This window comes from Erinaceus europaeus, chromosome 8, assembly GCF_950295315.1.
Source record: "Erinaceus europaeus chromosome 8, mEriEur2.1, whole genome shotgun sequence".
Lineage (NCBI taxonomy): Eukaryota > Metazoa > Chordata > Mammalia > Eulipotyphla > Erinaceidae > Erinaceus > Erinaceus europaeus.
The window spans coordinates 76,334,867-76,362,481 of NC_080169.1; the positions used below are offsets into that span (position 1 = coordinate 76,334,867).

The following is a 27,615-nucleotide window of genomic DNA, read 5'->3' on the forward strand; positions in this document are numbered from 1 at the left end:
GCGCTGTGCATGCGCAGGGCGGGGAGACCTTGGCGAAGCGGTGGAGTTGTCTAGTGGAGGTGAACGTTGAGTCTGAGAGGCTGGGTCCGCGGCAAGATGCAGAGCTGGAGTCGCTTGTACTGCTCCTTGGCCAAGGTGGGCGCCCACAGCGCGGGGTCGTGCTGACCCGGAGACTCGGAGATCCGGCTGACGGGGTGGGGGCGCGCCAAGTGGGTGCGGGGGGCGGTGTGTGTGAACGCTGGTGGCCTGGCACCGGGGGAGCGGTGTCTGGCTGACTAGGCCGCGGCCGGCAGAGCGCCTGGCTGCAGCGGCCTGACCGGCGCCCCGCGCTCCTGAACGCGGGCCGTGCACGCCAGCCTGCTGCAAACGTCCAGCCTCCTGCGTCCTTTCTCATTCTAATCCTCCTTACCCCGCCCGACTGACCTGGTTTTCTGCAATGGGCAGGCAACCTTGGAACCTGCTGCAAGAATCCAGACGAGTCCCATGGCCATAGGGCCGAGCCCCGTATTTGCGACTGGAAGTTCGTGTCCATTGCTTTTCCTCCCAGAGGCCTGCAGCTTGAACTGCAGCAGGTCAGACGTTTCCTTTTTACCGACCTGCCAAATGCTGCCCGATGGCCTATGAGGGGAGGGTCATAGCTGGAGTACTGTGTAGACGATGGAATCTTAAAGACCGTACTGCGGTTAGATTCCTGTGTTACACGTATTTAAAAAAAAAAAAGAAGAAGGGGCCGGGTGGTGGCACGTCTGGTTGAGCGCACATGTTACAATGCACAAGGATCAGGGTCCAAATCTCTGGCCTTTACCTGCAGTGGGAAAACTTTGCAAGTGGTGAAGCAGGCTTGCAGGTGTCTCTCTCTCCCTGTCTCCCCTTCCCTCTCAATTTCTGGCTGTCTCCATCTAATAATAAATAAAATTAAAAAAAAAAAAAACTTCAAAAAGTTGTCTCTGCGGGTGTCTTTCTCATCCTCTGTCTTCTCCTCCTCTGTCGATTAACTATAATAACAATAAAAACAGCAATAATAACAAGGACAACAAAATGGGAAAAAAGCCTCCAGGAGCAGTGGATTCCTATAGACACCGAGCCCCAGCGATTAAAAAAAAAAAAGTTGTGTTCCTAAATGGAATATATCATGCTGGAAGTCATCCTCTCACGGAGAGGCGGGGCTTGGGCTGAAACTCAGAACTGACATTCTGCTAATTTGTTCAGATACAAGCAGTGCCTTGGGAAAGGGAACATACAGTAACTACACGCCAGTGCAGTTTTTGTCTCTGCCTCCCCAGCTCCCTGCTGTAACAGGGCTATTTGCTTGCTGTGTGTCCTTTAGAGTGCTTTTTAAGAAGCAGTGGCCATGCATATTTAGAGATTGCTATGAAGATTATATGGTGGCGTCTATAAAACTGTAGTTCATGACTATGAGTACATTAGTATGTTATTTTTAATCTTTATTTATTGGATAGAGACAGCCAGAAATCAAGAAGGAAGGGGGTGATAGAGAGACACCTACAGCACTGCTTCACCACTCGCAAAACTTCCCCCTTGCAGGTGGGGGGAGAGGGGGGAAACCCAGGTCCTTGCACATTTTAATACATGCACTCAACCAGTTGTGCCACCACCCGGCCCTTCCTTCCTTCCTTCCTTTCTTTAAATTTATTTATTTATTAATAAGAAAGGTAGGAGGAGAGAGAGGAAGAACCAAACATCACTGTGGTACATGTGCTGCCCGGGATTGAACTGAGGACACCTCACACTTGAGAGTCCAGTGCTTTATCCACCTCTCCATCTCCTGGACCACTCTTACCTAATTTTCTGATCCTAGTTGAAGATTCAATAAATAATACATGGTAGATTATAGTTAAGAAACTGCTTACAGGTAGGAGGATTGTTGTGATGTAGATGATGTAAGTACTGAGGTTAAAGCTTTATTATTATTTTTTAATGAGAGATACAGATAAGAGAGGAAAGGGAGACCAGAGCACTGCCCAACTGAGGATTGAACCTGGGACCTCAGAGCCTCAGGCATGAAAGTCATTTGCATAACTATCACACTGCCTCCCCATCTGGTTGAGCACCTGTGTTACAATGCACTGAGACCCAGATTCAAGCCCCTGGACCCCAACTGGGGAATCTTTTCTTTCAACCCTTCACTCTAGATTTCTTTCTGCCTCTATCCAATAAATAAACGACCAAAATATTTTTTAATGTAGGAAAAAAAATTAAGAACATGCATTATGACATTAAAATGATCCCTGATACTATAATTTACCCATGCTTTTTTTTGAAGATTTAACGAAACACCATTGAATGTATTTTTATTGGGTTAAATTTGATGGTTTGTAAAACTCATAACAGGGTGGCATCTGAGGTTGAAGAATTCAAATGTTCTTACCAAATGGGAAAAATAGATGTTTAAGTTCTGTGGGGCAATGGATTAGTAGTAAGGACTTAATTCATTTGACCCCAAATCATGATTTTGTTAACCTGTAATAATTATTTTGAATTCATATCACAGACAAACATTTTCTTTCTTGCAGCGAGGCCATTTCAGTCGAATATCTCATGGCCTACAGGGAGTTTCAGCAGTGTCTCTGAGGACTTACACAGATCAAGCTAGTAAGTAATAGAATTTTTTTTCCTCCTTAAATTGATTCATTTATGCTTTGTGTTTAAATATAAAAGCTAGTGAATATTATGTAACTAATAGTAATCAGTCATATGTCTTAGTGGTCAATTGTTCATATATTTCCTTAACTGTTTATTCAGTACCTAGTATGTCCAAGTGGTGAACAAAGCACAGTTCTTCTCTCTCTCTCTCTCTTTTTTTTTTTTTTTTTTTTTTTGTGGTTACTGGAGCTTCTCTGCTCCAGGGCGACTTTTTCAGATAGAAAGAATAAGAGAGACAAGAGTGAAAGGGAAAAAGATACTACTATAGCACTGACACTTCCTCCATCATGGCTCCATTGCCCCCATTGTGGTAGGGTCTGGGCTCAAACTTGGGTTCTATATGGCAAAGAAGTCACCCTCCCAGGTGAGCTGTCTTGCTGGTTCCGTATCTTGCTCTTTGGAAATCTATAATCTGCTCATAAGAGTCAAACAGTATGAATAGTGGGAAGATAGAAAATTAACATAGGCAGTTGGGAAGACAAAGAGACTTAGGTAAGGTGTCAGCTTTTCTGAGGCTATTCTGTCTGAGGAAGGACCTGAACTTTAACTTTAGTGAGAAAATTAACATATAACCTTGTTTGTCTCATGTTAGATGGAGTGCTAGTATTTTTTTTTTTTCCAGCTCACATTAAATGCATATAAAAACTTGTGGCTAACTACATGTTTGGGACCTTTCAACAAAGATTCACCCAGTACCTCCTATTTGCCAGGTAGTCCCTGAGCAAGGACTTACTTACTTGTGTGTGTGTGTATGTGGGGGGGGTAGCGCGTGACTCCCTAATTCAAGGTGCCTGTGATAAAATGCGGGACCCCATCCATGTGGGGAAATGCCCTCTACCTGCTAAGCTACATTCCTTGCTGCAAGAATTAAAGTGTCATTAGAAAAAGACTAACAGTACCTTTTTAAAAAAAAAAATTTTATTTATTTTATTTTTGAGAGATGCAGAGAGAGAAACACGAGCACTGCTCAGCTCTGGCTTGTGATGGTGAGGGGGGATTTAACCTGGGACTTTGCAGACATGAGAATCTCTTTGCATAACCATTATGCTATCTCCCCCACTCCAGAGTGCTTCTTAATTAAACTGTTTAGTGATCCCTTAATATTGAGTACATTTTAAATTCCTTAGCAGCCAGGTAGAGACAGTATGCAAAATCCTTGGATGAGGGCAGAGAGATGGCTATGCAAAAGGGACTAACATGCCCCAGGGTTGGTTTGGTTTTTTACCAGAGCATTGATCAGTTTTGTCTCTCTGTAATAGGAGCTCTTAACCAGGTTTGCCACCACCTGGCCCTAGTTTTGTCTTTCTGAAGGACTGAAGCTGGGACTTCAGAGTCTCAGGCAAGAGAGCCTCTTTGCATAACCATTATGCTACCTGTATCCACTTACTGAGCTCCCAGGTTTGATCCTTTAGCTGAACAGTGCTATGGTTAAAAGAGAGAGAAAGGGGCAGGGGTAGATAGCATAATGGTTATGAGGCTCCAAAGTCCCAGGTTCAATCCCCTGCACCACTATAAGCCAGAGCTGAGCAATGCTCTGGTAAAAATAAATAAATAAATAAAAATAAAAAGAGAGAGAAAGGAGAGGAGCCTTTGTATGTATGAAATTACTATTTTACATACATATATTTTCAATTGAAACATTTACTTAATGATTGTCTTCCTTTAGAAAGCACTCTTTGCTAGGGCAAAGTGTGTGACTGTTTAGTAACTAAAACAATACAGTAGGTACTCAGTCTTAGTTGTTGAATAAATGAAGTTTGGGACCATGGCTTTAGTTATTGTTCTATCAAAAATACTCATTGTGTACCTGGTACAAAATAAGCATCCAAAACAACAGTAACCTTAAGTGATACATTGAGGAGGGCCTCTCTCTTGGGCATAGTATTTAATCTTTATAGTTATCCTGTTAGACAATATGCTATGTTTCTTATTTTACAAATAGAAGAGCTGAGTCTTAGAGAAATTTCTTAGGAAACAAAGACAGAGCTGGGAAAATTCTTCTGACTCTAGAGCTTACTCTTTTTCTCTTTTTTTCCCCTCTTAGTGGCACTAGGGAATGAATCTAGGGCCTTGTATATGCACTAATGAGCAGCCCCTCAGACAGACCTTTTTTTTTTTTTTTTTAATTTTAGATAGAAACAGGAAAGTAGTACCTACACTCTTAACCACTACTTTCTTAGTTGAGTGTTTTTTCTTTTATTTACTTATTATTATTTTTTTACCAGAAGACTGCTCAGCTCTGGCTGATGGTGGTGCAGGACATTGAGCCTGTGGTATTAGAGCCTCAGATGAGTCTGTTTGCATAACCATTATGCTATCTTCTCACCCCCTTAGGTGAGTTGGTTATTCCCATTTGAGGAGTTCAGAGATTATTATGATAGTCTTTATTATATCTGGGAGATGCCTATTCTATGAAAAAAGTTTATCAGTATTTGAAAAATATTAGTATTATTGCTATAATCTTGCATTTTTATGACTTGTAGTACTTACTCATTTGCTATTTTCATTCTTTTTTATTAATGCCTTATCTCAACAGAAATGGAAATATTACAATGTACTATTGGGTTGTTAGAAAAGTCATAACAGGGCTGTGAGACAGCATAATAGTTATGCAAAAAGAGGTTCATGCCTGAGACATCAAAGATCCCATCTTCCATCACATACACCACCATAAATAAGCCAGAGCTGAGTGGTTCCCTGGCTAGAGAAAGAAAGAAAGAAAAGGAAAGAGAGAAAGAAAGAAAATTCATGACATATTTTTATATGCAATAAATGTCATGACTTTTCTGACAACCCAGTAGCTATTGGGCCACTTGAGATAGATACATAGACAAGGTACAGTGCAGATCTTTTATTATTGTTGTTTTTATTTGTTTATTTTTTAAAAGATATTCCCTTTTGTTGCCCTTGTTTCATTGTTGTAGTTATTATTGTTGTTATTGATGTCGTTGTTGTTGGATAGGACAGAGAGAAATGGAGAGAGGAGGGAAAGACAGAGAGGGAGAGAGAAAGACACCTGCAGACCTGCTTCACCACCTGTACTTGTACCACTTGTACGGGGCCTTGAACTGGGATCCTTATGCTGGTCCTTGCACTTTGTGCCACCTGCGCTTAACCTGCTGCGCTACCGTCTGACTCCCTATTATTGTTTTTAATTAATTGATTAATTGATTGATTTAATAATGATCAACAAGACCATAGGACAAGAGGGGTACAAGTCCCACCTCCAGAGTTCCGCATCCCATCCCCTCTATTGGAACCTTTCCCATTCTTTATCCCTCTGGTAGCATGGACCCAGGCTCATTGTGGGGTGCAGAAGGTTGAAGGTCTGGCTTCTGTAATTGCTTCTTCTCTGGACAAGGGTGTTGGCAGGTTGATCCATACTCCCAGTCTGTCTCTCTTTTGCTACTGGGGCCAGGTTCTGGAGAAGCGGGGCTACAGGACACATTGGTAGGGTCCTCTGCCCAGGAAAGTCAGGTTGGTGTCATGGTAGCATTGGCAATTTGGTGGCTGAAAAAACATTAAGATACAAAGCAGAACAAATTGTTTAATAATCAGGAGTCTAAAGGTTAGAATATAGCAGATGAGACTTGGGGTCTCCATTTTGGAAAGGGCTAGTAGGTGAATTTTAGGTATATTGCAAGGGGCCCTTGACTTTATTAGTTTTTGCCTGAGCCCAAAGGCTAACATGCAGGTGGGCTACAGGTATTGTCTGGCGAGATGGTGTCAGAGTTGGGAGTAGGACTGGAAAGCTGTATCAGGGAAGAAAGTAGCTCCCAAATACTGTAAACCCCATCGATTTGATTTGGGGCCCACATTCAGCACAGGAGCCTGTGTAATCTTTTCATCCCCGTAGGTGTGAACTCACATTCTGTGATCATAGCTAGGAACATTGCAGGCTGCACTCATTCTAGGACCCGTCTTCCTCAAGTGGCACAGTATGCTGACCCAGCCTCGCTTTGGAGAATGGGGCAGTTGACCCATGTTGAGGCCAAGTCCTGTAGAGGTCCACAAGAGGGTCCACTATATTGTTTCTGATGGAGATGACCAGCGACAGTGGAGAGGGATTTGTTAGAGGTCTAGGCTCATCATGTCTATGTGGGAATCCCAAGATTCCCTGACAAGGGCCCTGGATGATTGGGTGGCCTGGTAATGGCCAAAAAAGCCATCATTAAAGTAAGCAATTACAGAAGCCAGACCTTCTACCTTCTGCAACCCTCAATGACCCTGGGTCCATGCTCCCAGAGGGCTAGAGAATGGGAAAGCTATCATGGGAGGGGGTGGGTTAAGGAGATTGGGTGGTGGGAATTGTGTGGAGTTGTACCCCTCCTACCTTATGGTTTTGTTCATTAATCCTTTCTTAAATAAAAAATTAAAATAAAAAAAAAGTATGCCAGTCTCTTGCCCTAATCCAGCTTTTATAGTCCTTACCTTGTCTGACAAGGTTAGCCTTGGAGTAATTGAGGGAAATGAAACAAGAAGTAGGTGAAGAGGGTATCTAGGTCCTAAGTAGAAACTATTTGATTAAGTACTTAATAATGTGTCCTTTCTTTTTTAATTCATTAATGAGAATGACAGAGGAGAGAAAGAACCAAACATCACTCTGGTACATGTGCTGCCAGGGATAGAACTCAAAAACCTCCTGCCTGAGAGTCCAGTGCTTTATCTACTATGCCACCTCCCAGACCACATGTCCCTTTTTTATATTTATTTATTTTCACTTTTTGTTGTCCTTTTTTTTTTATTATTGTTGTTGTAGTTATTGTTGTTGTTATTGATGTTGTCATTGTTAGATAGGACAGAGAGAAGTGAAGACGGGGGGGGGGGTGGGGGGAAAGAAAGACACTTGCAGACCTGGTTCACTGCCTGTGAAGGGACTTCCCTGCAGGTGAGGAACCGGGGGATCGTTATGCCAGACATTGCGCTTTGTGCCACCTGCGCTTAGCCCGCTGTACTACTGCTCAGTTCCAGTGTGCCTTTTTTTTTTTTTTTTTAGGTCTTTCTACTTGCTTGCTGCTTTTTTTTTTTTTTTTTTGCTTGCTGCACCTATTGAGTCATGCAGTGCAGATCTTATAGATTATAGTCTAATTGGGAAGAAGACAAGCATTCAGCAGATGATTAGTTAGAATTGTGATAAAAGATCCACTTGCTATAGAATAGTGATGAGAGATCCACCTGCTAAGTCTAGGACACTGTGGTATCTGTGTATGGGTTGGGATTGAATTTTTTTTTTTTTTTCCTACCAGGGTTATCACTGGGGTTCTATATTTGTACAACTCTGCAGCCCCTAGTGGACTTTTTTTTTTTTTCCCCAAGAGACTGAAAGGAGAGACCACAGCACTGCTTCACTACTTGTGAAGCTTCCCTTTTGGGTGATCCGTCCACATGGTGATCAGGGGCTTAAGCCTGGATCCTCTCACATGGCAAAATGTCCACTCTACTGGGTTGCCTTTTCCTGGCCCTCAGGTGACAGAATTCTGACAGAATATTGCTACATGGAAGGGTTGGTGTCAAACTGGATGATGAGAAAAGAGGTGTTTTCAGTAGATGGAACAGCATGTGAGAATATTTTGATGGAACATGGTGTGCATGAGGAACTTGAAAAATGGCCACTGTTGTTGAAAATCAAGTGTTGATTTCTCCAGATTAGGAAAGAGACTTAAAAAAAGAAGTATGGGAGTCAGGCGTTAGCACAGCGGGTTAAGCGCACATGGCACAAAACGCAAGGACCAGCGTAAGGATCCTGGTTTGAGTCCCCGGCTCCCCAACTGCTGGGGAGTCACTTCACAAGCAGTGAAGCAAGTCTGCAGGTGTCTTTCTCTCCCCCTCTGTCTTCCCCTCCTCTCTCCATTTCTCTCTGTCCTATCCAAGAACAACAATAATAGCTATAACAATAAAACAACAAGGGCAAAAAAGGGAATGAATCAATCAATAAATATTTTTTTAAAAAGTATTTATCAGATTTATTACAGAGAGAAATTGAGAAAGGAGAGGAGATAGAGATGGAAAGAGATAGAGACAGCCGCAGCCCTGCTTCACCATTTGTGAAGCTTTCCACCTGCAGGTGGGGACCAGGGCCTGAACCTGGAACCTTTTGCACTGTGTATGCACTTAACTAGGTCGCCACTGCCTGACCCCAAAATAAACTTTTTAAAAAAATCTTTTTTTTAATCTTTATTTATTCCCCGTTGTTGCCCTTGTTTTTTTTATCATTGCTGTGGTTATTGTTATTGATGTCATTGCTGTTGGATAGGACAGAGAGAAATGGAGAGAGGAGGGGAAGACAGAGGGGGAGAGAAAGATAGACACCTGCAGACCCACTTCACCGCCTGTGAAGCGACCCCTCTGCAGGTGGGGAGCCGGGGGTTCGAACCGGGGTCCTTATGCCAGTCTTTGTGCTTTGTGCCACGTGAGCTTAACCAGCTGTGCTACTGACAGACTCCCAGAAGCTTTTTTTTATATTGGGCAATTAGCAGTCATTGAAATATCTTAAACAGATGTGACAGGATCAAATTTGAAAGATCATTCTGGTTTCAAATAGGAAATTATGGAGACTGGGTGGTGGTGTACACAGTTGAGCATACATTACAATGTACAAGGACTCGGGTTCAAGCCCCCGGTCCCCACCTGCAGGGCTGAATGGCCATTTTAACAATACTTACTCTTCCAGTTCATGAACACAGGCATCATTTCATTTTGTTTCCTCCTTTTTAGTAACAGTGACCTATAGTTTTCATTGCAGAAGTCTTTGGCTTCTCTTCCTTTTTTCTTTCTTTCTTTTTTTTTTTTTTTTTTTTACCAGAGTACTTCTCAGCTCTGGCTGCAAGGGATTGAACCTGAGACTTCAGAGTCTCAGGCATGAAATTCTGTTTGTATAACCATTATGCTAACTCCCTGCCCCTCTTTCTTTCTCTGCTCAGCTCTGGGCTGTGGTGGTAGGGGGATGGTGGGGACATTGACCTCTGGCTTTGGAGCCTCAGGCATGAGTGTTTCTTAGTATAACCATTATGCTATCCCCCACCCCCCAGTCTGCCACTTCTTATTAGATTTACTTTTACTTTAAAGTATTTTTTCTTTTTTGGTTCAATTTTAAATGGGATTATTTTTTCTTTTCCTCTGACTCATCATTTGAATATAGAAATGCCACACACTTAATGTATATTGATTTTGTATGCCACTTTTCTGGATTTTAAAAATTTCTAGTAGTCTTTAGTGTTTTTTATGTATATCAGCCTGTCACCTGCAAGTAGTAATAGCTTAACTTCTTCCTTTCTTTAGGAGAATCTGGGGGATGGTGGTGGTGGTGGTTGAAGGTGAACCCACTCAGGCAGATCCTTTGGGACAATTTAGAGCACTTTGGTTTCCCCTGGGAAGATCCATGGGGCAAGATCTTACTGCCTATAGTCTTTTCTTTCCAAAGCCTGCTACAATGCTTGCCAAGATAGCCCTGGTGGCAGCTGGGCACTACTTAGCTGCCCTGAAATGTCCTTCCTTCTCTTCTCCTCTGCCATTGGCCATGCACACTCTTCCACCTTCAGATTTTTTTTTTTCCCAGAAATTTCCACTGTGCTTTGAATAAGGTTTCTTGTGATGTTTTGTTGTAATACTGATTGTTAGGAAGCTCAGTCTGCATGTGACTAACGATGGCTCCACCTCCAGAAGTTCTGTTAAATATTCTCAAATGCTGACAAATGCTTAAGACTTTTCTTGCATCCTAACAACACTGTTATGATGGAATGGCACATGTGTTATCAGTGAGAGGTAAACTGTTTTGAGATTGAGTATTTTCTACAGTTAATAAAAATATTACAAGATCAGATAGTAAATTGGAAAATTGAACTCTTTTTTTTTTTCTGGGGGGAGTCCCTATGTTTAAATTTATTAAATAAAATTCAGCAAAGGGACACTTTTGAATGTATAGTACTGTAGAATTAGAAATGAAAATCCAAATTATTGTTTAGAATATCATTATGTTCAGTATTTGAAACTAGAAGTATTTGTCTTACACACACACACACACACACACACACACACACACACACACACACTTCTGACCAAAAATCTGTGTCTTAAGGGTGTGACCAAAAAGTACCTATGGGTAAAAATTGAAGCAATCCTTCTTTTCACCTATTCAGAAGAAAGAACTCTTAGATTTTGTAGATATTTGCATTGAAAATCTTTTTTATTTCCAACACAGATTCTGCTCAGGCCAATAATTTTTTTAAAAGATTTATTTATTTAATAAGAGAATGAAAGTATCACTGACTTATGTGGTGCCAGGGACAGAAACTGGGACCTCATACATGAAAGAGTTGAATGGTATTGAGCATTGATTGCATAAAGACGACTAAAAATAGGGACAAAAAGTTTAGTAGACCTTAGGTGAATTAACCTCTCTGAACCTTGTGAGGTCTATAGGGTGGGTTGTGTTGAAATGTGTGCCTGGGGAGTAGGACGGTAGCGCAGTGGGTTAAGCTCAAGGACTGGCGTAAGGATCCCAGTTTGAGCCCCCGGCTCCCCCACCTGCAGGGGCGTCGTTTCACAAGCAGTGAAGCAGGTCTGCAGGTGTCTATCTTTCTCTCCCCTCTGTCTTCCCCTCCTCTCCATTTCTCTCTGTCCTATCCAACCATGATGATATCATCAACAACAATAACTAAAACAACAAGGGCAACAAAAGGGAAAATAAATAAATACATAAAAAAAGAAAGTTGTAAAAAAAAATGTGTGCCTGTTCATTCAAATGAGCCTTGTGTTTCCTATCTAAAAGTTTTAGATACTACTAAATGCTAGACAGATTGTGTTTTTAAAAAATATTTATTTATTCTCTTGTTGCCCTTGTTTTATTGTTGTAGTTATTATTGTTGTTATTGATATCATTGTTGTATAGGATAGAGAGAAATGGAGAGAGCAGGGGAGGACAGAGGGGGAGAGAAAGATAGACACCTGCAGACCTGCCTCACTGCTTTTGAAGCGACTTCCCTGCAGGTGGGGAGCCAGGGGCTCAAACCGAGATTCTTAACGGCAGTGCTTGTGCTTTGCACGACATTGCGCTTAACCCGCTGCACTACCGCCCGACTCCTGACAGATTGGGTTTTAAGGACAGGGACGGAAGAGGAGAGGGAAACTCTTGAGTCTTTAAAAAAAAAAAATCATTGTTCCTTTATTTGAAATTAGATTGAGAAGACTGGGAATGATTGAACTTGCTTTATACATTTGCATTGTAATCAATATATTCCAAAGGTTGCTAATCAAAGTTAATTTTCAGTTTTTCTTATTTGTATGTTAAATAGCCAGAATACTGGCTATTAATTGAATACTCTGGCTTGCCTGTTATCTTAAACTATATAAAATATATCTGTGTTCAAATAAAGTTTAAAATATATTTTCCGTATATTAGTGAAAAGCTGTTTTTACCCTTGATATCTTTGAAGTGAAGGATCTAAAATTGTTCTTAAATTTATTCACAGTGCTAATAGAATGGTCTTTTTAAATCTTAATGTTAATCATTTAAGATAGTGTTTTGTTCCTACTTTAAAGAAAAAGTTAGATCACACTGTCAAACAACTGGTAAATGACAGCTGAGATGAGAAGCCAGGTATGTCAGATTACAAAACTCAGACTCTTTCTTTTTTTTTTAATTTCTTTTTTGGGGAATTAATGTTTTACATTTGACAGTAAATACAATAGTTTGCACATGCATAACATTTCTCAGTTTTCCATATAACAGTACAACCCCCACTAGGTCCTCTGAAGGACCTGTGTTCTCCCCCCACCCACCCCAGGGTCTTTTACTTTGGTGAAAAATCTGCCACGTCCAGTTCAGGTTCTACTTGTGTTTGCTCTTCTGATCTTGTTTTTCAGTTTCTGCCTGAGAGAGAGATCATCCCATATTCATCCTTCTCTTTCTGACTTATTTCACTTAACATGAATTTTTCAAGGTCCATCCAAGATCGGCTAAAAATGGTGGAGTCACCATTTTTTATAGTTGGACAAAACTCAGACTCTTCTAGTGCCGCTTAGATGCCTGTCCATTATCATCTAATAAAACCAAATGGAATTTAAGTAGGTCAATGGATACATAACTCATTTGTGTTTATATATACATAATTAACAAACAGATAAATGAAGTTTACTCTGTCCCATATTTACTTACTGCAGAGAACATCCAACAGATAGGAATAAAATATAGAACGTTTAGTTTGCTTTGTAATGTGCTATTTTGTGTCAATATTAAGTATCTGACATATCAATTTGCTTTTATTGCAGTTGATGCTGATGTAACAGTGATAGGTTCTGGTCCTGGAGGATATGTTGCTGCTATTAAATCTGCCCAGTTAGGCTTCAAGGTAAAGTTTAGACTTGAACTAGTTGTTAATTCAATTTCACTTAGAAAGAATTAACCAGATTCACAGAAAACTTCACAGGTAACATTACTAACTAGTGTATTAATTGTTAATTACATAAGCTGGAAACCAGTAATAAGAAGGTTGATTCAGTTGTATCATGAAATAGAAAAATAGTAAGTGAAGGCCATTATTTTCCTAGTAGTCCTTTTTACTTAGGTTTCTAATCATACTTTGGAAGATCTATAACTGAAAGCATATATTTGGTAATGTTAAAATAAAAATATCATGGAATAATTTTTAACATTTTTGAGTTAACCTTAGTTTAGTATTACTCAAAGGAATATATATGTGTGTGATATATATATATCACATATATATTATTTTGTCTACCAACACAGTTTGAGTAGTTCATTTTTATAAAAAAATTTAGGACAATTTTATTTAAATTTTTAGTAAAACAATGGGTTGTATGTAATTAAATAATGTTTTCTTTGGTTGTAGACAGTCTGCATTGAGAAAAATGAAACACTTGGTGGAACATGCTTGAATGTTGGTTGCATTCCCTCAAAGGTGAGCATTCATTTTGAACAGAAAGCTGTCTTTATTAACCACTTCTCAAAGGATGTATTGAGACTAGAGTATTAGACACATGCAGTTATTTAAAAGATGAGCAATTTATGCAAGATGAAAAAAAAACTTTTTCTCCTTGGTAATATTTAACAGTTCTTCTATAATTCTACTGTATGTCCCTAAAACAGCTTGTCTTATAATACATAACCTTTTCATTTAAACAGATTATGATGTTTCTTTTTTTTAATTTTTTTTTACTTTTATCATCTTTATTTATTTATTGGATAGAGACAGCCAGAAATTTATTTATTGGATAGAGACAGAGAGGGAATGGGGGAGATAGAGAGGGAGAGAGACACCTGCAGCCCTGCTTCACCACTTGTGAAGCTTTCCCCATGCAGGTGGGGACTGGGGGCTTGAACCCGGGTCCTTGTGCACTGTACTGTGTGCGCTCAACCAGGTGTGCCACCATCCAGCCCCCGATGTTTCTTTTTTTCTCTAGCTTTTGAAAAGCATAATGGTAGTAAATTCTTCTTTTAGACCTTTTTTGTATGCAAATGTAACTGCCTTTTCACCTGCCACCCTGAAATATATAAATGTTTTGTTTTTCATTCTTATTTGTTGACTGTTATTTTTGCCTTTCATTAATTACATAAAAACATTTATTTGCTATAGTCCTGTCTGCCATGCAGTATTTAATAAATATTTTAATTTAATAAAGATTTTTTATTATCTGTAGTCCTTTTTTTTGTAGTTTTTTATTTTTAAGAGTTTGATAATTTCAACTTTTTATTTCCTCTAGGCTTTGCTAAATAACTCACATTATTACCATTTGGCCCATGGAAAAGATTTTGCATCTAGGGGAATTGAAAGTAAGTGTATTTAGTGATATTTCTAGCTGTACTTGGCTCTTCTAGTTAAAGATATATACATGTATAATAAATGCTTAGTGAGGAAAGGATCTTTAAGAAATGGGAATTTGCTTAAGAAAAAATTAAATTCAGATATGTACCATGACATCATCTGCTTCTTTGCCAGCTTTTGTGTCTCTAGTTTTCAATTCCTTGATCAGTTTTCATTGCCCTTGATTACACATAGCTGTGTGTGTGTTGGGAGGGTGTGCTTCTCAATTACTATTGTGGAACTATTTACCCAAAAGGGTAGTCTTTTAAGTAGGTGACACATACCTTAGAGCGAAGTCATAAAATGATAGGTTTCTGTAAGGATAATTGTAGTTTACACAAATGGTAGATGTAGAGGTGATGTATGTACATTAAAACAGATGCAATATTAAACTAGGTGAAAACTGCATAGATGAAAGAGTCCATTTTTTTTACCCACAATGAAAGGAAGAGATAGTGTTAAGTCAAAAGACCTGAGTTGTAGGCAAGGCTACTGTAGCTCTGTGACTTGAATCCCTGAGGCACTGTTTGCTTTGCTGTTTGTTTGGTTGATCATAAAAATAGATTTCTCTGACATCCTGTTGGTTTTGTGTGTGTGTGTTTAAGATTATTATTTTTTTTACAAGTTGTATTTATTTACTCTGTGTGTGAGAGAGAGAGTGAGCATGAACACATACATTATAAAGAATAGAACACTGCACTTCTCCAGCATATGTAATACCAGAGGTGGAACATGGGATCACCCTTGCAAGCCACCTCTTAGCTAAACCATTTTCCTTGTTCTAGTGAGATGAGCTTATTATTATTCTAAATAATTTTATTGGGAAGGGGTTATACTACTATTAGCAGTACAGTTTCTCATCTTCCCGATGATAGGTGTCTGCAAAACACACTCATTTCCAACTTAGGTCTTTTTATCATTGTGCATCTGGGCCCCAACACGTTCTTCACCCCATCTTGTCCCTTTATCCCTCAGAGTCCATAGTGAGATGAGCTTTAAAAAGTGTTATCTCCAAGGCCCCACATTTAATCCCTAGCACCATGATAAGCCAGAGCTGAACAATACTCTGGTCTTTCTCCCTGTGTCTGTATCTCTCTCATTAAAATAAAAATATTCTTATACTGTTGCTTCAGAGTTATTTTGAGTTAAGTGAATAGTTAAAAATCTAATTGGTTAGAGGAATACCAAAGAAGATCACCTGGGACCTCAACAGGGCAGGTCTATAATGACTTCAAATCATCGGAGTGAGTGACTAAGCTAAGAAGCCTACTTATAGTTTAAAAGCCCTCAGGTTCCTGTAGCCTGCAGGGAAGAAAAAGAACAAAAGAGGTTTTAACAGCCACTGTACTCCAGCTCTGAGACTGAAATAATATTGAAATAACTGTTAATTTCCACAACTGTGAACTATTTAAGTACCTTACTTAAACACAAATCAATCCAGGCAAGAGTGATAAGTAATTTGAAAAGTACTGAGAGAGGGAATTCATAATATACTATATAGAATGGTTAAGCCAACAAGAAGAAATATTGGAGAAATGAACCAGGACAAGAGTCCAGCTAAAAGCCCCCCCCTCCGAAGGTTGAATCACAAAATAATGAGGTCACCATCCAAACACTAGTCAAGGAAATAATCACAGGAGTGAGTAAAGAGTTTGAAAGAATTGTTATCAGAAATGCAGAAACAACAAATGAGACTGGAAGAAAACACTAGTTATCTCAAGGTTATTAGAGAGCTGAAAGCTGAAATAGCTGAGCTAAGAACATAACTAGCTGAACAAGCTAAAACAATATCAGAACAGGGTAACAAAATAGATGCACTCCAGAAAATAGTAGAGGGGGGAGAGAATAGAACAAATGAGGCTGAAGGCACAATCAGCAAGATCAAAGATGAATTAGTGACTAAAAAGTGAGAGAAAAATCTAATTGGTTAGCTCTTTTATAATGTTTTTCTGTGTAACAATTTTAGATGTGTATTTTTGTTTTATGAAATTTACTGTTTCCTTTTATTTAAAACCAGGTGCTGTTTCACTTGGTCATTTCTATTAATTTTTTTCCAGGCTTATAATTCATTATAAGATGAATTTGGTAAATATATTGTCACAATGGGATATAATGTTTTATTTTGGATTGCATTTTTTCTGGAGGTGGATTTTTTTTTTATAGTATTTGATAGGTTCAGTTATTGTGATATGGTGTTATTAGACTTTTGCTAGCTGTAATTATACCAGTCATTAATTTGAAACATTCTAATGCTGCCATGTATACAACTAGAGTGATATTTTTCAGACCTTGATTAGTAAAGAAAACCACAATGTTTAATTTGACTAAGGACTAAAGATTAATCTAAAAAATTATAGTGTCTGAAGTTCGCTTGAATTTAGAAAAAATGATGGAGCAGAAGAATTCTGCAGTGAAAGCTTTAACAGGTGGAATTGCCCACTTATTCAAACAAAATAAAGTGAGTTACTTCAGATTTTTGCTTTCTTTGTATACATTGAATGTTGCCTCATGCTGATAGAGTCATGTTATTAGAGTTGGCTGGTGGGGGTATTTATTTAAAACAATGCAAACATGGATCAAATTTTCCTGGCATGCATACAACAAAATGTTTGCTTTTCCATATATAAGCTTATTTTCCCTTCCCTTTTTCTTTTTTCCTTTTTCCTTTGTCTTTCCCTCCTATCCCTCTTCTTCCATCTTTCCCTCCATCTTTATTCCTTCTTTCCTTCCTCTCTCTCTTTATTTCTAGCCGGGTTACTACAGGGGCTTTGTGTCTGGACCATGAAGTCATAGCTCGTGGTTGCCACTTCCTCTCCCCCTCTCCTTTTCCTTTTATTTGCTATGACAAAAAGAAATTGAGAGGGAAGGGGGGATATAGAAAGAGAGACACCTGCATCACTGATTCACTGCTTGTGAGGCTCTCCCCCTTGTAGATGGAGACTAGAGTTTGATCCTGGGTCCTTGAGCATGGTTATATGTGTGCTCCACCCTGTGCACTGCTACCTGGCGTCTCCCCTACCCAAGTATAGCATTTCTAAATAAGGAAATATATGTTCTAAATACGTGTATTCAAGTATTTTTCCTATTAGTCATTTATCACAAAATCACTTAAACTGAATATATAAACTTTTCTTTTATAAAGGTTGTTCATGTTAATGGATATGGAAAGATAACTGGCAAAAATCAGGTTACTGCTATAAAAGCTGATGGCAGCACTCAAATTATTGGTACAAAGAATATCCTTATAGCTACAGGTTCAGAAGTTACTCCTTTTCCTGGAATCACGGTATTTGTTATTTTATTTTAAACACATCACCTTTCTTCTGAAGTACATTTTATAAAATTTTATTCATGCTGCCTTTGAATTTTGAATGAAAGATTTCTGATTGAAACACTGTGCTATTAACAGTCATTCAGCTTTGGGAAATGACCTTTTTTTTCCCTTTTTTTTTTATTTCTTTGTTGGGGAATTAATGTTTAATGTATTTCAACAGTAAATACAATAGTTTGTATATGCATAACATTCCCCAGTTTCCCATATAACAGTACAACCCCACTAGGTCCTCTGTCATCCTTCTTGGACCTGTATTCTTCCCACCCACCCACCCCCACCCCAGAGTTTTTTCCTTTTTTTTTTTTTAATGATGCTTTTTTTTTTATTGGGGAATTAATGTTTTACATTCAGCAGTAAGTACAATAGTTTGTACATACATAACATTCCCCAGTTTCCCATATAACAATACAACCCCCACTAGGTCCTCTGAATCCTTCTTGGACCTGTATTCTCTCCACCCACCTACCCCAGAGTCTTTTACTTTGGTGCGATACACCAATTCCACTTTCAGGTTCTACTTGTTTTTTGGTTTTTTTTTTTTTTCTTCTGATCTTGTTTTTCAACTTCGGCCTGAGAGTGAGATCATCTCATATTCATCCTTCTGTTTCTGACTTATTTCACTTAACATGAATTTTTCAAGGTCCATCCAAGATCGGCTGAAAATGGTGAAGTCATCATTTTTTATAGCTGAGTAGTATTCCGTTGTGTATATATACCACAACTTGCTCAGCCACTCATCTGTTGTTGGACACCTGGGTGGCCTGACTTTATTATGCAGTGATTTTTTTTTTAAATTATATATATATCATTGTTATCATTGTTTTACCAGAGCACTGCTCAGTTCTGGCATTTGGTGGTAGTGGTGGGTATTAAAACTAGACGTTGGCTTCTGGGGCCTGAGAATCTTTTTGTGTAACCATTATGGTATTTCCCTACCCTGTTATGCACTGATATTAACAAAAGGTAGAATACTTTATGATAAGGTCTGCTTAAATTCAGTATGAGGGTAAACTTGATCATTTTTTTTAAGTGACATTTATGATGTGATTTGATAAAATTGCGAAGCATGGATGTCATAAATATCTCAGAAAAACAAATGACCTGGGATTGTTTGTGATTACACTGAGATAAAACTATTAATCAGCAGGTTTTTCCAAAGAATCTTAAATGCAATTTTTTTTTTTTTTACTATAGATTGATGAAGATACAATAGTGTCATCCACAGGTGCTTTGTCTTTAAAAAAAGTTCCAGAAAAGATGGTGGTTATTGGTGCAGGAGTAATAGGTTTAGAACTGGTAAGTGACATCTTTCCTACGATCTCATTGGAATTGAAAGGAATGTATGAATTTCAACCTTTTTGTGTGTGTGGTGTGGTGTGGTGTGGTGTGGTTGTGTGTGTGTGTGTAATGCTTCAGTTAAATCAGCATTTAGCTCTTTTCTTTCTCTCTCTCTCTCTTTTTTTTTTTTTTTGCCAGAGTACTGCTTGGCTCTAGCTTATGTAATTGTGGGGAATTGAACCCGGGACCTTAGAACTTCAGGCATCAGAGTCTGTTTGCATAGCTATTATGCTATCTCTCTCACCCAGCATTTAGCTTTTCTTAAATACTTATAGTAATCATTTTTTCAAGACAATCTATTTGTGAATATGCTAGTCATTAGAATGTTCTTTATGAAGGCTGGGTGGTGATACACCTTGTTAAGTGCATAGTATTATGTGCAAGGACTCCTCCCCTTCTCGCCCCCTCCCCATTCCCCACCTGCAGTGGGGTTGCTTCAGAGTGGTGAAGCAGGTCTGCAGGTGTCTTATCTCCCTCTCCCCTTTTCAGTTTCTCTCTGTCCTATTCCATAAAATAGGGGAAAAAAGAGAGAAAGAAATAAAAGAAAGTTTTTATTTTTAAATCAGTTTTTGTGTACATTTCATTAGTCCTGATCTTTAGGACCAGACTGCATTTTAAAAATTGTGACAGCTCTTTAAAAAGCAGCTCTTACTCTGAGCAAATTATTGATATATTATATAGACCATGGCTTTCATAATGTGTCTTCCTTCTATCTTCATTTCTCTTGAGGGAGTAAGGGAATGCTAAGTATTATACTGTGTACCATGCTCTCTCATACCTTCTTACTGTGTTCTCCTTATTTATCTTATCTGGAAACTTTTCATATATTTCAGATGGTGATATTTCTATTTTACTTATCTTTTCCAGGGACCATTGTACCATATAACCACGCAAAAGTGCTCTATTTCCAAAATAAAAAATCCAGACATCTTATTCTCTAACTATATATCCCTTTCTTTTACTTGGTGAATCATAGTACATAGGCTTTTGTAATAGTGATCACGACTTTTTGTTGGTAGGTCTGTCACTTTTGTTGCCTGTTCTTTGCTTTGACTTTTCTTTTTCTTTTAATCACTAGAGTGCACATTGAACCTGGGACTTGGTGCCTCAAGCTTGACTATCTTTTTGCATAATTATTATGCTATCACCTCAGATTCCTTAGCTGAATAGTTTAGAAATCCATTATACATTATTTATTGTTAATATTTTATTTATTTATTGAGAGGGATAGGAGGAGAGAGAGAACCAGACATCAGTACATGTGCTGCTGGGGATTGAACTCGGGACCTCATAGCTTGAGAGTTCAACACTTTATCCACTGGACCATCACCTGGACCATGATTATACATTATTTTAACTATTTTATAGTTCTTGAGTCTCTTGCCTTGGCTGTTCTGTCATACCTGCTTAGAAAAATTCGGGGACCTGGGGCGTGGTAACCCAGTTAAGTGCACATAGTTATAAAGCACAGGGACACGCATAAGGTACCAGGTTTGAGACCCCGCTCCCCACCTGCGAGGGGAAAGCTTCACAAGGGGTGAAGTAGGTCTGCAGGTATGTCTCTCGGTCTCTATCCCTCTCTGTCATTCCCCTTCCCTCTCAATTTCTGACTGTCTCTATCCAAAAGATAAAGGTAAAAAAAAAAAAAAACAACCTTGAATTTCTAGCCCTGCCTGCAGTTGCCTTAGCAGGGTTAGACTACATGATTTCTTAGTCTGGACTGCTATAGCAGAACATGGATCTTTCTGTGTACAAGGCTAGGAGCCATGTGTGTTAAGTTCTCAGTTCATGCCTTAGTGTGGCAGTAAAAGAAAAAAAATACCTTTGAATTATCAGATGACTTAGTAAACAGCTATCATAGAAACCTTTGTTTTTATGACTTATTTATTGCTGTTATTTTCAGGGTTCTGTTTGGCAAAGACTTGGTACAGATGTGGTAGCTGTTGAGTTTATGGGCCATATTGGTGGAGTCGGAATTGATATGGAGATATCTAAAAATTTTCAACGCATCCTTCAGAAACAAGGATTTAAATTTAGATTGAATATGAAAGTTACTGGTGCTACTAAGAAGTCAGATGGAAAAATTGATGTTTCGTAAGTATGCTGAATTTGTTTTTGCTATATTTTTTTGAGAACAATTATTTTGACTTGACTATTTTATTAAATATTTTTCAGTATTGCTTATCAAATTAGTTCATTGAAAATCATGATTAAGTTGATGATACAAAAAAAATCAGTCCACTCTTCTCATCATTAGTGTCATTTTTCATAGTATATATTCAGAAAAACTTAAACAACCAGGGTGCTACAAAGTGACTTAGCAGCAGATAGAGTACTTGCCTCCTTCTTCTCCATTTTCATCTTCTCCTCCTCCTTTTAAGATTTTATTAATTAGAAGGATAGAAGGAGAGAGGGAGAGAGAGAACCCAGACATCATTCTAGTACACGGGCTTTCACAGACCTCATGATTGAGAGTCCAGTACACTCTCCACTGCACCACAACTTGGCCTTCCATGTGTGAGGCCCTCATTTGATTTCTGATACTGCATGAGAGCAACAAGGACAGACAGGTGGTGTTCCATGGATGGTGGAGTGGTGTTTGATGTTCTTCTCCCACCTATTCCTTACATTACCCCCCCAAATATATATATAAACTGGGGGTTCAGTATAATAATTATATAAATGACTTTATTGCCTGAGACTCTGAGCTCCCAGGTTCCATTCCCACCATAAAGCAGAACTAACAGCGATCTGATAAAAAGGAAAATAATACCCCGGTGACTCAGTAATGAAGTGCATGCACAAGACCTTCATTTCCTTAGTACTACATTAAAAGAACCGTTATCAGTAAAATTATCAAAGTAATTTTAGGCAGGCATGGGGGAAATTAGTGATAATAAATAAGAGATTGCTTTTGATTTCTAGATTTAATTTAATATGTCCTAATGAAGTAGTTTTCATAAAGTCACAGGGCTAGTCAGGGCAGAACCATTGCGCCAACTTGGTTCTTTCTGACTTAAAACCTTGTGTTAACCTTTTTATATTACCTGTTATTGTGAGGTTTTAGTGATAGCCCTCTTGAGGATACATACAATTTTTCATTATCTGACTTGTTATATTTGCAGTAAAAGTAACTTACCTGTTAGATAAAGCATGAACACTTTTATATTTCCAAGTCTAGCACCTTTATGTAGGTATGTGTTTAACAGCTATATATGTTTCTTATCTAGTATTGAATCTGCTTCTGGTGATAAAAATGAAGTTATCACTTGTGATGTGCTTTTGGTTTGTATTGGCCGACGACCGTTTACTAAGAATTTGGGACTAGAAGATATTGGAATTGAGCTAGATCCTCGAGGTAGAATTCCAGTCAATAGCAGATTCCAAACTAAAGTTCCAAAGTAAGTCAGATAATTATTTGTATTTTTAATAATATAAATGTTTATTTCAGGGCCAGTGGAATAACTGACTTAGTGTGCTTGCAGTGCCCATGACCCAGGCTTGAGCCTGGTCCCTACTACATTGAAAGAAGCTTTGATGCTGTGGTGTCTCCCTACTCCTACCTCCTATTCTCTGTTTTCAGAAGAAAATTATTATTTTTTTTAACCAGAGCACTGTTCAGCTCTGGCTTATGGTGGTACGGGGGATTGAACCTGGGACTTTGGAGCCTCAGGCATGAGAGTCTGTTTGCATAACCATTATGCTATCTACCCTCCGCCCAAGGAAATTATTTCAAATGTTATTTTGAAAATGTGATTTTTTTGAAAATTTTTAATAGTGGGTTACAAGGTTGTACAGTTACAGTGTATATGTAGTTCCATACCATACCCACCACCAAGGTTCATTGTTCCCACTTTCTTATCTCCCAAAGATAACCACCATAGTTCTCACAAAATCTTAGGAACAGATTGGGAAGGGGGGGGGGGGAGCATGTGGTGGCACACCTGGTTGAACGCACGTTACAGTATGCAAGGACCCAGGTTCAAGCCCCAGTCTCCACTTGCAGGGGGAAAGCTTGACAAGTGGTGAAGTAGGTCTGCAGGTGTCTGTCTGTCTTTCTTCCTCTCGATTTCTGACTTTATCCAATAAATTTTAAAAAGAGGGAGTTGGGCAGTAGCGCAGCAGGTTAAGCGCACATGTTGTGAAGTGCAAGGACCACATAAGGATCATGATTTGAGCCCCCGGCTCCTCACCTGCAGGGGAGGCAGTGAAGCAAGTCTGCAGGTGTCTTTCTCTCCCCCTCTCTCTCTTCCCATTTCTCTCCATTTCTCTCTGTCCTATCTAACAACGACAACATCAGTAACAACAACAATAATAACTACTACAACAGTAAAAAACAAGGGCAGCAAAAGGAAAATAAATAAAATTTTAAAACAAAAAAAAAAGCTTGTTTGCTACTGTTTTATGTGTTTGGAAGGTTCTGTTTGTTTTTCAAGTTAATGTGTATCAGTTTTCTAGATTCACATATAAGTGAAACCATTGGGTGGTTGTCTTTCATCTCTTAGGAAATAAGACTTGCCATGCTTTAGAAAAATGCTTTAGCTTTGGGAAAGAGTAATAAACCTTATATAAAATTTGAAACATTGTTTTCTTCATTACTCAAAAACCAGAACTCAGATTTGAACTGTATTTGATATATTTTTAATTTTTATCAATTATAAACCAGAAATTAAATGTTTTTGCCTTTGCATAATTGAAGATGAGTGTTTCAGAAGCTCATTTGATTTCTTCTGATTTTTGTTGTAGTATTTATGCCATAGGTGATGTGGTTGCTGGCCCAATGCTGGCTCACAAAGCAGAGGATGAAGGCATTATCTGTGTTGAAGGAATGGCTGGTGGTGCTGTGCATATTGACTATAATTGTATACCATCAGTGATTTACACACACCCTGAAGTTGCTTGGGTTGGCAAATCAGAAGAGCAATTGAAAGAAGAGGTAATCCTGAATGAGTGATTTTATTCCACTTTGGGAATTAAGTTAGTGACATTTGTGGCTGAGAATAACTTTTTATTGTTTTGATGTATCCTGTAAAGTATATTTTTCTTTTGTTAGTATAATAAGGATTATCTACTTGATTCATTCAAATATTAGTAATTTCAGAATTTTATTTTTTATTTTATTTACTGGTGATTAATGGTATACAGAATTTCAGGGCATTAAATAATGGCTTTGAAATATATCCAGATGGTTGGATGAAGTGACTCAGTGTTAAGAACATAGGACTTGGGGGTCGGGCGGTGGCGCAGTAGGTTAAGCGCATGTGGCACAAAGCGCAAAGACTGGCATAAGGACCCCAGTTCGAGCCCCCAGCTCCCCACCTGCAGGGGAGTCGCTTCACGGCCGGTGAAGCAGGTCTGCAGGTGTCTATCTTTCTCTCCCCTCTCTGTTTTCCCCTCCTCTCTCCATTTCTCTCTGTCCTATCCAACAATGAACAGCATCAACAATGGCAATAATAATAACCACAAAGAGGCTACAACAAGGGAAACAAGGGGGGGATGTCCTCCAGGAGCGGTGGATTCATGGTGGCAGGCACTGAGCCCAGCAATAACCTCAGAGGAAAAAAAAAAGGAACATAGGACTTGCATTCCTGAAGCTCCATAGTCCTCACATTTAATATATGACATTAGTATAGGCCACAGAGATGAGTAGTCATATTGTGGTCTCTTGTAAAAATAATATTAATACATAAATATAGTCAGATGAGTAAGTATTTATATTTGTGTTTGTTCCCAAACAGCACTCTAGTACATGTGCTGATGGGGATTGAACTTGGGACATCAGGCTTGAGAGTCTTAACAGTTTATCCACTGGTCTACCTTCCAGATGACAAATTTGCTGATCTTGATGAAGAATTGCCTTCTTGGAACTTATTTTCTTAAGAAATGTTCTGATTTCACTAGTGGGTATGAACTTGAGTTTTATTATCTCTTTAAGGGTATTGACTACAAAGTTGGGAAATTCCCATTTGCTGCTAACAGCAGAGCTAAGACAAATGCTGACACAGATGGCATGGTGAAGATTCTTGGGCATAAATCAACGGACAGAGTATTGGGAGCACATATCCTAGGACCAGTAAGTATTGTAATACCAGATACTCCCATTTGGGTTTCTGGAAAGCATTGCCTTTAGTAGATTAAAACCATCTATTACTTATATTTTGTGATTTAAGCGTGTGCATTATTTCTAGCAAGATAATAACAATGTTCTCTCCGTATTTTCAGAGTTTAACTAGAATTATCTCTTCAAATCATACACTGGACCTCTTATACCTGCTTAAACAGTAGTCCCTTTCAGTTTCAGCTCTCACACAAGGATGCATTTAAATCTGGCCCTTAGTACATTTCCTACCTTAACCTTTTACTATAATAGGCCAAACCTGTTTCCATTTTAAGACCTATGTGCTTATAGTAAGCATTCTCTGCCCAAAATGCTCTATTTACCTCTTAAGTCTTTGCATGACTGGCTCTTTTTATTATCCAGTTCTCAGCTCAGATTTCACCTTCAATGAGAAGCTTTTCCTGTCACTAAGTTTAAAGTATACTTCATACAAATCTGATAAGATATTTAAAGTGCTTGGGTGTTGATGTTGCCATCTTTGAGTAAATTGAATAAAGCAGAGCAGTGAGTGAGGTAGCAGTGGAAGGACTTGAATTCAGACAGTCTGACTCTGGAGTTAAGCTGTTAGCATCAGCCCTGTGTACCACCACTTTTTTCCCCTCCCAGTTCCTGAACTGGAGGCAGTTCTTTCTTTAACAAGTCTATCTTATTGGGGTATAGTTGTTTCTATCTTGGGAAAATTTTTCTTGATTTATTATTTTATAGGGTGCTGGTGAAATGGTAAATGAAGCTGCTCTTGCATTGGAATATGGAGCATCCTGTGAAGATATAGCAAGAGTCTGCCATGCACACCCGGTAATTGTTAACAACATACAGAATTAATGACTGTATTTTTACCCGACCTGAAAATACTTGATTTTAAATTTTAAATTTCTTCTCTTGCAGACCTTATCAGAAGCTTTTAGAGAAGCAAACCTGGCTGCATCATTTGGCAAGCCAATCAACTTTTAAATTAGAAGACTTTAATATTTTTTTTTTTTCTGGAATTTCCTGTGTGCTCTTACAGAGGTGACATTTCTGAACAGGAATTGTTCACAGCTCCAAGAATTTCTAGGACTGAATTATGAAACTTTTGGAAGATATTTAATAGGCTTGGATAGAATGGAACTATACCTATATATATATATATATATTTTAAAATAAATTTTAATATGTTTTAGTGCATTAATGTTACAGCAAATGCAAACTTTTCATCAGCTCACATTTTCATGCTGTTTATAAAAGACTCAACTTCACTGAGTTGTTAAGTAGCTGTTTTTCTCTGATATAGTGAAGCTGTATATACGCATATGGATGGAGCTAGATTATGGTATATGGACAGCTGTGTTTGAATCAAGGCAATTGCATTATTTTAAACTTGGTTTTCATATTGGAAACAGGTTAATCATTAGAGTAAGATTCAGATCTGTATAAACTGATGTAAATAAACATGATGGTTTCACTTATTGAATTCCCCAGTTCTTGCAGTTTAAAAGTATAGTATGTTTAGATTTTTAAGGTTTCTACAATTTGAATTATAAGTTATTCAAATTAAGGTAATGTGTGCATTCTACCAGGTGTGCCACCACCCAGTCCCAAGCACTGTATGTTTAAATTCTGAAATTTCAATAATGTTTAGTATTAATTTTTCTAAACCTAAAACATGTTTTCTCAATTAGGAAGTAGTAAATTAATGTGAGAATGTAAATGTATAGAGTGGGGAAAAAGTAGTAGGCATAATTTCCTGCCACCCCTCCCAACCTCCCCTCCTTCAGGCCTATCACTTCCTGCACCACTCATGATCCTATGAGACAGGATGAGAGATTTAAAGAAGGGAGGGGGGGGGAAGCACAGCAACACTCTGCTCCTTGTGAAACTTCCCCTGTGCAAGTAGCCAGGGTCTTAAACCTTGATTCCCATGCTCATTCAAGTGTGCACTCTACTGGATGAGCCAACTCCTGGCCCTAATAAAGCATGTTTAAAATACTCATATGCTGGGAGCTTGCTCAAAGGTAGAACATCTGTCTAGCAAGCTTAATTAAAGCACTGGGATTCTCCATTCCAGAGACTTGAGATCACCTCCATATATGCTTACTCTCAAAGTTTAAAAAATGATAATGCATAGTGCTAGAGATAGACTCTTGTTCTATCTCTAGCACTATGTATTATCATGGATACCTTTAGTTGTTTAGCTGAAAAAAAAAATAGGGCTGTTACTTTAGTAGACATTAAAGTATAGCTATTTTGCTTTTAAGCTTCCTACCTAAAATGAAAGTGGCAAATATTTGCAATGGATCAAAGAGAAGTTTGCCTTGTTTAAATTACATCTGTGTACATAACTTTTGTTAAGAGCCAGCTTTGAA

The 27,615-nt window shown here is 38.5% G+C and overlaps 1 protein-coding gene across 1 annotated transcript; it reads left to right on the forward strand.

The window, feature by feature from the left end:
• DLD (dihydrolipoamide dehydrogenase) lies at positions 1-26,714 on the forward strand. The gene is made up of 14 exons (XM_007528304.3): positions 1-135; positions 2,535-2,613; positions 12,931-13,010; positions 13,512-13,580; positions 14,383-14,452; positions 16,841-16,941; positions 17,626-17,769; positions 19,012-19,113; positions 21,059-21,249; positions 22,386-22,556; positions 23,902-24,091; positions 25,091-25,228; positions 25,979-26,068; positions 26,159-26,714. Exons 1-14 carry the CDS (start codon positions 97-99, stop codon positions 26,222-26,224), a joined length of 1,530 nt encoding a protein of 509 aa, XP_007528366.1. The 5' UTR covers positions 1-96; the 3' UTR covers positions 26,225-26,714.
• Positions 26,715-27,615: the final 901 nt, after the last annotated feature.